Raw genomic sequence first — 16,471 nt, 5'->3', positions numbered from 1 at the left:
AGTAAAGTCATCATAGCTATGAAAAAAGTGTGGGAGTTATGTAAAACAAATGAAAATTCATATTTTTCTTTATTTAGTTATTCAGAAATAATTGAAACCATAACATAATTAACCTTTAGATAAAAACATCCAGTCTTTTAACTGGTATTGTGTATGTGAAATATATTAATATACAGGTGCATCTCAATAAATTAGAATGTCGTGGAAAAGTTAATTTATTTCAGTAATTCAACTCAAATTGTGAAACTTGTGTATTAAAAAAACGCACACAGACTGAAGTAGTTTAAGTCTTTGGTTCTTTTAATTGTGATGATTTTGGCTCACATTTAACAAAAACCCACCAATTCACTCAACATCTCAACAAATTAGAATATGGTGACATAACAATCAGCTAATCAACTCAAAACACCTGCAAAGGTTTCCTGAGCCTTCAAAAGGGTCTCTCAGTTTGGTTCACTAGGCTACACAATCATGGAGAAGACTGCTGATCTGACAGTTGTCCAGAAGACAATTGTTGACACCCTTCACAAGGAGGGTAAGCCACAAACATTCATTGCAAAAGAAGCTGGCTGTTCACAGAGTGCTGTATCCAAGCATGTTAACAGAAAGTTGAGTGGAAGGAAAAAGTGTGCAAGAAAAAGATGCACAAACAACCGAGAGAACCGCAGCCTTATGAGGATTGTCAAGCAAAATCGATTCAAGAATTTGAGTGAACTTCACAAGGAATGGACTGAGGCTGGGGTCAAGGCATCAAGAGCCACCACACAGATGTGTCGAGGAATTTGGCAACAGTTGTCATATTCCTCTTGTTAAGCCACTCCTGAACCACAGACAATGTCAGAGGTGTCTTACTTGGGCTAAGGAGAAGAAGAACTGGACTATTGCCCAGTGGTCCAAAGTCCTCTTTTCAGATGAGAGCAAGGTTTGTATTTAATTTGGAATCCAAGGTACTAGAGTCTGGAGGAAGGGTGGAGAAGCTTATAGCCAAAGTTGCTTGAAGTCCAGGGTTAAGTTAAGTTTTTGTTAAATGTGAGCCAAAATCATCACAATTAAAAGAACCAAAGACTTAAACTACTTCGGTCTGTGTGCATTGAATTTGTTTAATACACGAGTTTCACAATTTGAGTTGAATTACTGAAATAAATGAACTTTTCCACGACATTCTAATTTATTGAGATGCTCCTGTACATGTCGTGTTGCATAATATTTTTAGATTATCTGTAATGGATTTTTAGATTTCAATATTTGTTACTAGTGCTATATATATGCTATATATATATATTAAATCATAAACCTTTAATGTTTTTAAGATAATATGAAGCATAAATTAAGTTCCTTGTACCCAAAATTTTACCTTGTAGCGTATGTGAAATTCTGAAATAAATATATAAATGCATAATACACTACATGTAATACTGCATGACAGTTTTCTAATATTTATGTATTTTTTATTTAAATGTTTATTACTACTATTAATAATAATAATACTCAAATAAATTGAATTAAATTAAAATGTATGAGTAATTTTATTTATTGATTTATTTGTACAAACAATAATTACAAGCATTAAATCATAAACCTTTAGATTAAAATGTTTTTAAGATCATGAGAAGCATAAATTCAGTTATTCGTGTCTGAACCTTTAACTGGTAGCTTTTGTGAAATTATGTCAAATATTTTTTAATAATACTACTGATATTATTATTATTATTAATATTATAAAAAAAGCATGAAGTAGATTGAATCACTAAAATGGAACAAAGTGAGATCTACGGACTGACCACCACAGGACTATGATCAGAGTGTGTAGGTTGAAGTGCTGAAGTCAGCAGGTGTTTGAGGTGTGTGATGTTCTCATCTGCAGGTGAACCCTACAGAGAACTCAGTGTGCGTGGGAGCCCTGCTCTTCTTGTACACCGGTGATTTCTATCTGAACATCAAGTTTCAAGATGACAGCACAGCCCGCGACCTGCCGCCCGCCTGGTTCTGTCTGCCAAGCGTCCACATCAGAGCCCAGGAGCCAATCCAAGCAGCCGCCTGAGCTTCTGAACTCTGACCTTTGACCTCACACACTCAGTAGGCCTTTGCAAAAGGACCTGGGAGAAATCTGCTGTTTTTCAGAGTACTACTGAGCTAATCTAGAGCAAGTGCGCTTCTAGTGTATGAAGCTTTTAGAGTTTGAAGATGTTTCAGTTTATGCCAAATCCTCCACTTTACGATCCGTTCTGAAGCCCTCATTCTCCTCTTTAGAGACACACAAAAGGATGAAGTTCATTTTTCAGGTAACCACTAAGTGAAAACATCTAAGGAGGTCTTACAATTTAGTCCTGATGAAAACATCTCCAGCTCATATTTCATTAAATTGGATTTAGTTGAAGCCTCTAGTTGATTTTTTTTTTTTTTAATGACAAATAAGAACTTTTTGTCTTAAGTCGCATTACTGTAATGTGTTTGGTCATTTTTTTAATTAGTTTGTTTTGTAATTCTCATAATTGTAAATATTGATTCTCAGAATTATTGCATTACTGCAATGTTTTTGTTATTTTGCAATAATATATATAACAATAATTTGACTACAGTATTTAACAAAAATATATATTATATTGTAATAAAATGATAAAACAATCATCATAGATAAAATCGAAATTTGATTAGATTTTTGTGCATTGTAGTAATGAGAGTTGGAGGGAAAATGTTCTCAATTGTTATAAGAAAAATTCTGAATTCTAAAATAATTCTTAGTTCTCAAAAAAAAAAGTAATTTGATACAAACAGGCATTAAAAAAAAAAAAAAAAAAAAAAAAAAAAAAAAACATGATTTTGGGCTGAAATATGACCTGGATATGTTCTCAGCAGGTTTTGTAGGGGTTTTGTCTTAATAGTGCATGTAAATATGGTTTACACACTTATCACAAAATTTTCATGTAGGAATGCATACAGCTTTTAGCACATTTGGATCAGTTTTTTGGGGGTTTATGCATAAATGGTTTTGTGACAGAGTGAATTTGATTCACATGTAATTCTGAAACTAGTCTAGTCTCTTTAATGTGTTTGCTTATGAATCTGAATTCCAATCAGCTGATGATTTTAATCTATTTATGAATCTAAGCTAATGATTGGTATGTTGACTTCACTTGACTTTGCAGTTATACAAATTAGATAAAATATTGATTAAATGTTAATTAAAAACTCAAAATATAATCAAAAAATAGTGGTTTGAAGAGTTTTTTTCAGCACTTTAGAATTCATTTCTTAAATGTGTATCAGACCTGCTCTAAAATACAAAAAACACCCAGACTTAAGAATGAACTCGAGCACAACAGGATATGAATGTGCTGGTTTTCACCTCATATTGTTCTAGGAACTGAGGTCATATTTCTGAGGTGAGCTTTCTAGCAACTGATGATTGCTGGAAATGTGATATTAATGCTTTTATTGTGGTGCGGTTCAGTGATGATAATGCAAGAGGCGGATGAAATGGTCTACATTATGTGCTGTAATGGTAAGTGATTGCAGTTGCAGTTATTCAATTAGCATTAAACGTCCACTCAGGGATTCCAGCGCTGAGATTGTCTCAAAGTCCATCTGACCAAATTGTGTCTCTAAATCTCAGAATCATTAACAGAAGAGGTCATTTGCTTTTAAAATTATTCATCTGAGGGATCAGATAATATAACAATGGCCGTTTATGTAGAATATTTAGGTTACACAAGGAATAATATCAGTTAACTCTAAAAAATAAATAAATAAATTAGGTTTTGATTGCATTGTCATGAAAAACTGAAGTTGATTGTAAATTTTACAGTATATATTGAAAGTAATTTAAACCAACATTAACGAAATGACACTTTTGGAGCAGAAACCCAGTGTCCTGTAGTGTATAAATTACAGTAAATAAGAGTTATTTAATAGATTGTGATAATTGGCAATAAAATAATGAAATAACATTATTTAATATTTAGAAATATCACTATATTATGACAGTATTTAGGACTATAATTGATTATATTATTTAGTATTTATCAATAATTAAATTAATTTATATAAAGCAATTTTGACTTGTAAAGTTTAAAAAAAGTCCTTGGTCTTTCCACATACAAAGATAATTAAATCAAATTATACAACATATTAAATAATCTTATTAAACTAAATTAAGATGATTATTGATTCCAGACACGGCATTTAATTTAAGATGGAAATGGAAAAATATATCTATTAAACGTGCATATAATTGCAAATTCAACAGGCATCTGAAATTAAATGCGGTTTCTACAATCAATAATCTTCTTAATTTATTTTTTATTTTTTCTTCCCCAGTGGTAGCATGTTGTATAACCTGATACAATTATCTTTGCGTGAGGAATGTATTTTTATTATAAATTAATTTTAATTATTAGTAACTATAAAATAATAAAATAAGGTTTTATATTTCTTAGAGACCTTTACCTTTGTTTATTTAAAACTTCCAAATGTTCAGAAAAGATAAACTGCTGGAGACATTGAGCAGTGATCAAAGAGAAATGAATAATTTTAATGACACTTTAAACTTTTCATATTTATCTCAATTAGCATGAGTTAATGAGCCGAGATGCTTAAACACACACAAGCTCTGAATGATGAACCTAACAAACTCAGAATATCGAGTTTTTGCGGCCCAGACCTCACAACTTCAATTACCATTGTGTGTGTGTGTGTGTGTGTGTGTGTGTGTGTGTGTGTGTGTGTGTGTGTGTGTGTGTGTGTGTGTGTGTGTGTGTGTGTGTGTGTGTGTGTGTGTGTGTGTGTCCGTGCATGTGTGTCCTTGATGTCCGTTTGTGTGTGTGTTCACTTCATGTTCCGTCATGAATGAGATTATCTCAGCACAGGTTTCCTGACGTTCACTTTGATCTGCTCTGTCGCCACAGGATGGAAAACTCTCATCAAACACACACACACCAAACAAAAACACACACAGGCACACACACACACACACACACACACACACACACACACACACACACACACACACACACACACACAAAATACAGTGAAAATGCAGAATACTGTTTTTCTTAATCTTCTCAGGGAGATGAACCTCTACTAATGCTGTCGTACTGTTCCTCCTGAACCTACAGCACATCCGAGGGTGTCACCACTGACCTATGACATCATCCATTTGACCTTGAATTCAGTCTTAGGTCATTTGCATGCTCTATTCCAGCCTGAAAGTAACTATAGAAGAGGTATGTTAAATGCTAATGTCAGCTATAGCGCCTCTTTTGGCAATTCTAAATATGCAACATATAAATCAAGCTTAAAGTGATAATTCACCTAAAAATTTAAATTCGGTCATTAATCATTGAACAGAGTCGCTATTTTTGTTTTCTCGGTGCACAAAAAGTCTTCTTGTAGCTTCATAAAATTACGGTTGAACCACTGATGTCACATGGCCTATTTTAACGATGAACTTTCTACCTGTCTGGGCCTTGAATGTGGTAGTTGCATTGCTGTTTATGCAGGGTCAGAAAGCTCACAGATTTCATCAAAAATACATTAATTTGTGTTCATGTGTTTGTATGCATTTCTGTACATTACAGTAAAAAATTCACCATAAAAAATCAGTTTGTAGGCTTTTCATGTAGTTAAAGCAAGACATTACAGACAAAACCATTGTTTTTTCAGGTCAGTTTTGAGATTTTGGGCTGTTTTGCTTCTATGCCATCTTCTTTCAGACTTTTAAAGTAAAATATCCAAAATATTCAGCATTTTAGTGTTTTATTACACTTTAATTTAGATATTTTCTGCACTGAGCCAAAAATCTCCACTTCTTTAGCATGTTTATCAAACTTTAGTGTTATTCCCATCTATATTCTGAAAGTTTAGGGTTTTTCATGTAACATTCACCTGATTTATGTTACATTTTATTCCTAAATATATGGTGAATTAGTATTTTCTGATTTATGGAGTAATAAAACGAGATCAAAAATCTCCTCTGTAAAAACCTTGAACACTAATTAGCTAACAATATGAAACAAGAAATTTGAACCTGGCTTTATCCAGAGTTTGGATTTCTGTCCTGGAAATCTACATGCATATTTAATTACATAATGCCTCATTTGCATTTGTAGTCATAACATATGTAGTAATAAAATGTGTAAACTTTTAATAGAAATAATTGTCTTAATGTATTGTGATTAATCAACTGGGGGAAGTATGTTGATATCAATTAGTAGAAATTTTACCCGATTCACCTGTAATGTCTCGCCTTATAGGAATAGTTCACTAAAAAATGAAAATTTGCTGAAAATGTACTCTCCCTCAGGCAATCCACGATGTAGTTGAGTTTGCTTCTTCATCAGAACAGTTTTGGAGAAATTTAGTATTGCATCACTTGCTCTCCAGTGGATCCTGTGCAGTGAATGGGTGCCGTCAGAATGAGAGTCCAAACATCTGATAAAAACATCACAATAATCCACAAGTAATCCACACCACTCCAGTCCAGCAATTATTAACATCTTTTGAAGTGAAATGTTGCATGTTTGTGAGAGAAAAAAAAAATCCAAGTTGTTTATCTTTTGATTCTGCCCAAAATACCAAAACTCCATAATCTATACTAAACTCTTCCTCCAGTAAAAAGTCAATCTCCTGTTGTCCTCTCACTTCAAAATCCACCCACATATTTGTTTAGAGCTGTTTTGGACTGTTTTTACGTTAAACGGTGCTTGATCTGTGCAGATTTCTCTCCTGATTCAGGCAAGATGACTTTTTCACTTGAAAAAGCAATATTATGGATTATAGACGTATTTTGGCGAGAAGCAACAGTTTGAAGTTTATAATGTCTTGATGGATTTGTGTCTTACAAATTTGCAGCTTTTCACTTCACAGGATGTTAAGTGATAGACTGGAGTGATGTGGATTATTGTGATGTTTGAAAAAAGCAGAAGTTGAACTGGCATATGAATTAATGAAGACTAGTTTAGCTTCATTGTTATTCATTATCTTGTATTGTTTGCTACTGCATTGCTCATGCAAAACGGTTCCAAAGAATCGATTCAGTGAACTTCACAAACTTGTGATTTGCAATTTTGACTGTGTTTTGTGTACAGTGTTGATCAGTCTGTGCGCAAGCCGTCTGATGCTCAAACTATATAATGGTGATAGATACCATATGACAACAAAGAGCGCTTTCTCACGCTCTACTGCAACCTAAAGCTGATCTGTGCTGTTGTAAGTGCACACTTGTGTGGATTAAGTGCACTTTCACACACTCAGCAGTGAGCGTCAGTTGCTGGAGTGCTCTCACAGCTCATGGAAGGAGAACCAGAGACCACTCAAGTTACTCTTGCTGATTCAGCCTCTCCAAAAGACGTACTGAATGGTCAAGCGTACATGTGCTAATGTCTGTTTTCCCCATTCAGCTTGTTCTCTTAGCCATGGAGTCCCCGTAACAGTGCATTGTGGGAGTCAGAGACTCGGCAGGTAGAGCTGAGAAGGATTTGTGTGTGTCTGTGCGGTCTGATCCTGGTCTTTGGCGGTGAGGTTCTGACCGCCTCTGGTTTGTCTGAGTGGCCTCTCTGTGCCTCTCCGTCTCCTTGACAACCACCTGTGAATGAGCAGGAGTCTTATCAGTCAGCAGACAGCATCCTTCAGGCGGTGCAGAGCCACAGTCACGTCTCTCTCACTCTGTCTCGCTCTCGCTGGATGTGCTAAATCAGGGGTCTCAACTGGGGGTTTGTGACCCAAAAATGAATAGCAAAATAAACAGGCCAAACACCTTTTATTAGGAGCTGTATATGCCGCTCATAAACATGGTAAAAAAAAATAAAATCTACTACTAGATGCAGCATGGATGTCGCTTGGCATCATCTTATTCTCACAAAACATGAAGAAAACTATAATAATATTACTCATACTTACATTTATTTGGGGTTCATGTGCAACAAATATGAACATATCAGTGTGTTTGTGAAGTGAATTACTTTTAGTAATTCTTAAAAAGTTTTTATGCATAATCAAGTTGGTTGTACAAGTCATTTAAAACTTTAATTACATTAACCTGGCTTAAAAAATCAAGTTGACTTTCATATAACAATGTTGAAATTGCTCAACTTGTGATGAGATGCAGTCATTTAAAAACAAGCTGCCATGACTTAATGATCATGTCATTTTTCATAACGTAATAAAAATAAATGAAAATATAAATAAAATGAAATAAAAATTCATTCAGTTTAAGTAACTGAAATTAGAAAGCAATTCTCCTGGAATTTTAAGTTGTTTATGAAATGTTTAAGGATATTTTCAAGACATTTTTAAATAGGATAATGCTTAAGACAACACAAATCTAAACTATTGTAATTATTGCTTTATATATATATATATATATATATATGTATGTATATATATATATATGTATGTATATATTTGGGGATTTTATTTTTAGATTTCGAAAGAAGTCTCTTATGCTCACCAAGACTGCATTTATTTAATCAAAATACAGTAAAGCAGTAATGTTGTGAAATATTAAAATTAAAACATCTGTTTTCTGTTTGTTTTTGTTTAGTTTTTTTCTGTGATGCAAAGTTGAATTTCCAGTCTTCAGTGTCACATTTTTTTTTTATGTTGAAAACAGTTTTTGTGGAATCTCCTATTACATTTTTCAAAATTCTTTGATGAATAGAAAATTCAAAAGAAGTTTCACAGTTTCTTTTTACTTTGCTCCATACTGTATCTGTATAACAAAGCATACAGGGTTTTTCAGTTACAGATCAATCAATTTGGTGGGGAAAATAATCCAGCAGTTCAGTTTAGAAGTCTACTTTACACAGTTCTACAATTTCATTTCAAGATTCTGATAGATTTTTTCATAGTGATACATACTGATAATTCTATTAGTGTGCCATTCACAGAAGGAATTTTGTGAACTCTGCATCATGTTCATCATCTCACTGTTTCTCTACATGTCGCTGTATTCTGCTGTGATCTCGGGGGTCTCTACTCTTCATATGACACTTTATGTGTTTGTGTGTTTTTGCAGGACCTTGTGATTCCTTCAGGAACTTTTTACAGTTTTGTTTGGAGATTGTTTGAATAATTTAGTGATCAGTGCATGGACTGTCGCAATTCTTTTAATGCCTACCAGATGAATCAAATCAGCGTGTCTCACTGTGTTTCTGCTGTAGGGTCTGTGTGTGAATGCTGAAATGAGATCCAGTGAAGAGAACACAGAAGAGTGGCCCTGTGAAGTCCCAAAGCTATTGTGTGTGTGTGTCGTGGAAAACGAGAGCAGTATTGTTTTCTGTTCTAGTATTCTTTTTGTCTGTTTGTGGCCTGTCTGTCTCTCTCTCCCCAAACGTAAGACGATAATTTGAAGCTAATTTATGAGATGAAAGGAAATCACAGGCTAGAACAAACTTTCCTGTGATATATTATTTTGTCTGTGTTCATCTGTCATTTTCAACCACTTGAACGTTCTTGACTGATATAGATATAGCTGCCTTCTTTTATTGTTTTTTTTTTTAACACACTTTTCTAACCGCACAACCTTCAAAACGTCAGTGACTCAGTGATCAGATAGACAGAATCAACAGCAAGGCCTAATGTACAGATCTCATATTTTCGATTCACTTCGGTTATTCACAGAACACATTTCACAACACACATTTTTCCAAAGCAACTTTATAAAAGAAATGATCTTGCCAAAAGTGACAGTGGCGATTGCAACACCAATGTCATAGGGTTAATTCCCTAAGGAATGCAAAAACTGACCAAATGTATACCTTGAATGCAATGTAAGTTGAAATTTAAAAAGAATAAATTGATGGATAATGCTTTGAGCATGAACAGTTAAAGGAATAGTTGACCCAAAAATCGAAATCCTCCGATATATTTTAGAATTGTTTAGGATTGTTTCTGCTTGTAAACAGCAGTTAATCTGTGCATATTTCTCTCCTGGTTTAGATGAGCTGTCTTTTCACTGGAAAAAGCAATATTATACATAGAGGCCTCATATTTTTAACTGGAAGCAACGGTTTGCAGATTAAAATATCTTGATGTATTTATTTCTTACAAGCATGCAGCTTGTTGCGTCACAACACATTAATTGATGGACTGGAGTGGTGTGGATTACTTGTCAGTTGTTTGGACTAAAATTCTCTGAATCTGTTCAGATGAAGAAACAAACTCATCTACATCTTGGATGGCCTGAGGGTGAGAATATGAACATGCATGCCAAATGTGTAAATACTGGGGCTCTGCATTAGGTCTTGCAGTGGAAAAGAAGCCAGATAAACCTATAATGTTTATTAACATAACTGTTTACATGAATAAATCTTTGAAAAACCTGAAGCAGTGTTTACCTAACTGGAAAATGCCTACAGGCTACATGCTGTTTTTTTTTTAATTTAATTTGATAATGAATAAAATTTATTTACTTTTGAAAACATAACTGTTAATTAGCATATTAGTTTTTGCTGTGGTACTGAAATTGATATCCTGGAATCATACATTTTCATTAATCATCGGATATGTGTTTAGATGTCTGTCACATGATCAGATACATTTCAGATTTAGAATTTGAAAGTGGATGCAAACTGTTGTTTTTTTTCTTTTCATTTATGTGTGAAACAATATTTGATTTGTATCAGATATTGCTAGAAAAATTGGTTGACAGAGTAAATATGGTCAAGAATGCCTCAAAATGCCAAAGAAGGGAGAAAATGAAGACAAATCCAGATAAATGAAGCCCAACTGCTCGAAATATCACTGCTCATGAATAACTTTACGATATTACCTGAAAAGAGAGTGGTGTATTGATCTGTGATGTGTTAGTGTTGGGATATTGAGCCACCCACTTACTGAACTCTGACAGTGAATTGAGGGTCTTTTAGCTGAAGTGGCTCTAATATTGCATTACAGTCTATATATAGTTCAGTTATATTAACTCACTGTTCCCAAAGCATTTAAGTTTGAAACCGTGTTTGTACCTTAAACACATAACTCAGTGTTACAATTTATGCTCTTTATTAGCACAGAAAATACCAGAAAGTTCCTTTTCACATCAAATAACACATTTTTAATGAAATAATTAACAACTGCAAACACAGTTTGTGCCATCTCTTACTTATATAAGAGCATCCAAAAATAATAAAAGAATCTTGCAACTTAGACTTCCATTATAAGTGCATTACTGCAAATGTGATTTTTTTTCTCCATATGCACACAATGGATTATTTATTATTGTATATATTTTAAATGTGCATGGGACAAATCATTTCATTCTTTCTCTTTGATCCACAGATAATAATACGCATTGTTCTCGCAGTTCATGGAAGACGGAGAGAGTTTATCCATCCTTTGGCTCTGGTAACAAAAGAGAAAAGGCAATTTATTTGATTTAATTGATTTATTTTTCTGGCTTAAATGAACCTCTCTTTACTTGAGGGATTTGACCCATTCCTCCCTGCCTGCAAATGAGCGCCAAGGAACCAGGAGTTCAATTAATTTCCATGTTTCCAGCATCTGAGCTCAGAGATTTATCTAAGCTCTCTCTCTTTCTTTCTCTATCTCTATCTCTCTCAGCCACACCCTTCATTATATGTGCCAGCACAGGTGTGAAGAGACAAAAAGGTCAAAAGATAAAACCAGAGATGGATCAGTATGAGATTAGGCAAGAACAATCTGAGGGAAAAGATTGTGCTTGCACATAAGAGAGTTTTACAAATTAATGTGCAACGTTGAAAGCAAGAGAAAAGACAGAAATGGATTAAATGCATTTTTCAGTCTTATCCTGTAACAAGAAAACTTGTGTAACAAAGTGCTGCTTTTGATGTTGTATTGTCCACAAAGCCTTACAAATGGGAAAAGTGAGACCTTAATCAAACATGCTCTCCGAAACAGACTTCTAGACTGCTGGAAAGTCTGATTCATTTCAGCAAATTGGGTGGTTTGGACAGTATTCCAGTGATTTGCTTCATTCAAATGAAAAGGTTCCACTAGTTGATTCATCAACTCATATGAATCATTAGTTACAAAGTTCTTACAAATCATTTTACTTGGTGCGTTGACTTAAACAGTTTGGGGTCAGTAAGGTTTTGAAAGAGGTCTTGTATGCTCACCAAGGCTGCTTAAATAAAATTACAGTAATATTGTGAAATATTATTACAATTTAAAAGACCTGTTTCTTATTTTATTTTAAAAGTAATTTATTCCTGATGGTAAAGACGAATGTTCAGCATCATTACTCCAGTTTTCAGTTTCACATGATCTTTGGAAATCATTCTAATATGATGATTTACTGCTCAAGAAACATTTCTTCTTATTATTATCAATGTTGAAAACAGTTGTGCTGCTTCATATTTTTGTGGAAACAAGGATAATTTTTTTTCAGGATTCTTTAATGAGTAGAAAGTTCAAAAGAACAGCATTTATTTGCAATAGAAATCTTTTGTTACGTCATAAAAGCCTTTACTGTCACTTTTGATCAATTCAATGCATCTTTACTGATTAAAAAAATTATTTTTGATTAATTTATTAATGATTTCTCTAAATTTCTCTTGACTTCTGTAAAACACCTATTTAATATCCTTTTTTTTAAACAAGTTGATAAGAATTTACTTTACCTTTTTAGCCATGCAAAATGAGAACTGATGATGTAAAAGATACATTGCTGTAACCATCTGCACTTTTACTGACTTCAATATAGAAAACTATACTTTTTTTATAGCTAGTGACATGTCCCTACCAATATCCAGCGACTACTAAATTGTCCCTAGCAATAATTTTGATAAAACAATTAAATATTTGTGTATGTAACCACTGTTGTTGTAATTTGTAATTGTAAAAGTAAATATGCTAGAAAACTGCATGCTTTCAAGGACACACATTTAATACAAGTAAGGTATGTAGTGTTGCCGTGCTTCAGTCCAAAAGAAGTTAAATAAAAAGCACCCATCCATAAAAAGTTTCTCACACGGCTCTGGGGAAGAAACAAAGGCCTCCTGTAGCGAATCAATGCGTTTTTGTAAGGAAAATATTTAAAACATAATAATCAATTTAATCTAGCTTGCAATCACTGTTGTACATGGAAGCAGTTCCGGTCAGATGACTTATGAGGTCAGCTTTGCACACGTGCTGCTCAGAAGTAATAGGTGGTCTGGGAAACGGTTCGCTGCTGATGTGAACACAATCGTACCAAAGTGCGGAAGTGAATCGCTATTAATGAAGTATTATTTGATAAAAATGTGTATTTGTGTGTGTTTCACTCACTTTCCTGACAAGCATGACTAACACGCTGCAAGCAGAGATGACACTAACAAACGGCGGTTCGGACCCAAATAATATAATGTGAACACAGTCCAGTGGTGGCAGGGGGAGCAATCGAACTTGGGTTCGGACCAAGCAATCGAACCAAGTGTGAAAGCACTCTTACACTCCAATTGGATTGTGTATTGTGAATCATTTGATTCAGATCGGGACTTTGGAGCATGCATCTTATTTCTTTTTTCTTCTTTTATTTTCTTCTTTAGTAACCAAGTTGTTTTTTTTTTTTTTTGTAGTAGTAGAAGTAGTAGCCTAGCAGTAGTAGTAAAACCATGGTTAATTTTTGTAGAGGATGTGTTGCCAGGTTAACAAAATAAATAAATAACTAAATAAAAGAGAGGTTTAGAAAGAGTACATTTTTGTTTACAGTATATGAAATTTACTAGGCAGGAAACACAAATTAAGCTGTATTTTCCTATATTCTCTTTTGAGTAGTCAAACAATCCAAAGGATTACAGTGAAATAATTTTGCTCCGGGTGTGTGTTCACTTCTCACTGCTGTGTGTGTGCACTTGGATGGGTTAAATGCAGAGCACCAATTTCGAGTATGGGTTACCATACTTGACAAATGTCACGACTTTCACTTTCACTTTCAAAGAAAACATCTTTAAAACAGAAAGAAAAGCCACTTACAAAATTAGATCGGATTAACATTAAAAAATCTGACCAAAATTTATCTGTAAGGGTACATTGGCAAACAAGTGAATCACATCATCCTCAGAAGAGTAACAAAAACAGCAACTCACTTCAATAACTGACTATTATAATTGCAACCATAAGCTTTTTGTGAAATTTGGATTAACTCATTAATCTGTTGCTTGACTTCACTTCTTCATATTTAAATTGAGAATTATAGTTTCCCAATTCGGGCATGTCCCTACCAATAGCGACTCCCAGCAATAATTTTGATCAAACATTTAAATCTGGTTTCTGCCGTTGTGTCTCCACCAATGCCAAGATCAAACCTACGCCCTTGTAACTTATTTGTAAACAGTTTAAGAGCTTCCCCAAGACTGATTTCCACACGTGAGCTTGCGTTTATGCAATCATGTTTCACAGGTGTTCTCTGACCTACAGTGTCTTCCTCTGAAGTCCGTTCTTCATTAAGCAGCCATCGCCCTCCCTTCACACATCTAGAAAAATCCTCCGTGTGTGTCTGTGTGGGTGGAAATTGTGGGGGGTTTGAGATGTGAGAAAACGAAACTAAACTTAGCTGCAGCACATCAGACAGAACATTACACTGTATAGCCTATGTGTTTATAGCCTGTAGATGCCATGCGTTCGCCTGCGTCAGCGTCTGCTCGCGCCCAACGCGTCCTTCTGCGTGTTTACCGAAGGATTATGTATGTTTATATTGATGCATTTGCTGACATTTTCAGCATGTGTGAATATCTATGTACAGCTCGTGTGTGCTTATCTTGGTGCAGATTATGTCAATTAACTTGAGTACAATGAATCTGTCTGATTCAGGATGAGTTTCATGTCAATACTGTACGTGTCATGCTAGCAAAAAAAAAAAAATTCCAAAAGTACAATGTGGGTGTTTTTGCACCTCACTAGGGGGGATGTTGAGCGCTGTGTAAGAGAATAGTTTCACAGAGATTAATTAAAGGGATAGTTCACTAAAAAATAAATGTCAACATTCATTCAGCCAGCGGCAGTGAATCTGTTCCAGATCCACATTAGTTTACAACGTGGAATAAGCTTATTTATTTATTTATTTATTTTTGTTCTGTAGGCCTAAACCAGACATACTACTCATTAGCCACACTCAAATAAATAAAAAAAAAAAGATTTAATCAATAAAAAAAACTATTTGCCTTACAAACCCGTCTGTTTATGATTACGACATCATCATGCAGCATAACTAACTGTTTTTGTACAGCTAAAATAACTGGAAGCAAATGACACCGGAAGTCATCCAAGCTACAAATAGCTGTGCCCACTCTTACATCAAAAATAAGAGGAGGAGAAGAAACTGCACAAACTTCATTGGTTCTTGAATACAGCATGAAATTTATATATATATATATATATATATATATATATATATATATATATATATATATATATATATATATATATATATATATATATATATATATATATATATATTAGGGCTGTCAAATGATTAATCACGATTAATCACATCCAAAATAAAAGTTTTGTTTACATAATATATGTGTGTATACTGTGTATATTTATTATGTATAATATAAATACACACACATGCATGTATATATTTAAGAAGAATATGTTATGTTTATATATTAAATATATTTATATATAATATAAAATATAAGAATATAAATATATAAATGTATATACATGTAAATATTTTCTAAATATATAATTTATGTGTGTGTATTTATATATACATAATAAATATACCCTGTACACATACATATATTATGTAAACAAAACTTTTATTTTGGATGTGATTAATCGTGATTAATCATTTGACAGCCCTAATATATATATATATATATATATATATAATATATATATATATATATATATATATATATATATATATATATGAAGGTGAAAGTCATGACATTTGCCAAGTATGGTAACCCATACTCGGAATTGGTGCTCTGCATTTAACCCATCCAAGTGCACACACAAAGCAGTGAGAAGTGAACACACCGTGAACACACACCTGGAGCAGTGGACAGCTATATCCAGCGCCCGGGGAGCAACTGGGGGTTCAGTGCCTTGCTCAAGGGAACTTCAGCTATCGGTATTAAGGGTGGAAGAGAGCGCTGTTCATTCACTCCCCACCCACCTACAACTCCTCCTTCTGGTTACAAGTCCAATTCTAACCATTAGGCCACAGCTGACCCCCTCTGTATATATATATATATATATATATATATATATATATATATATATATATATATATATATATATATATATATATATATATATACACTGTGTACATCAGTTGCCTAGAAAATAGCAGCCTGAACATTTTGCAGAACATCTCATTTTGTGTTCTACAGAAAAATTAAAGTCAGAAAAAAAAAAAAAAAACACGTGAGTGAGTAAATGATCACAAATGCTTAATTTTTGATTAACTATTATTCCTTTAAAGGCCAAAGCTAGGCATTTACAGGAGTATGTACTTGTGCATTATAAAGTCTTGATTCTTTCTGTCTATATTTTGTTATTA

General features: G+C 33.7%; 1 protein-coding gene across 3 annotated transcripts in view; it reads left to right on the top strand.

Moving 5' to 3' along the window:
* The window catches only part of LOC109085850 (trafficking protein particle complex subunit 9-like), a 201,821-nt gene extending 198,994 nt beyond the window's left edge, over positions 1 to 2,827 (top strand). For 2 of the 3 annotated variants that reach the window (XM_042776264.1, XM_042776263.1), the window contains one exon: positions 1,865 to 2,827. In XM_042776264.1, the coding sequence (XP_042632198.1) occupies positions 1,865 to 2,041 (177 nt within the window). In that variant the 3' untranslated portion in view covers positions 2,042 to 2,827. The remainder of the gene's footprint in view (positions 1 to 1,864) is intronic. The other variant, XR_006162617.1, reaches the window with a different exon arrangement.
* Positions 2,828 to 16,471: the final 13,644 nt, after the last annotated feature.

Source organism: Cyprinus carpio, chromosome A19, assembly GCF_018340385.1.
Source record: "Cyprinus carpio isolate SPL01 chromosome A19, ASM1834038v1, whole genome shotgun sequence".
NCBI lineage: Eukaryota > Metazoa > Chordata > Actinopteri > Cypriniformes > Cyprinidae > Cyprinus > Cyprinus carpio.
The sequence above is the reverse complement of the archived record's forward strand: the minus strand, read 5'-3'. Positions and strand labels throughout refer to the sequence as shown.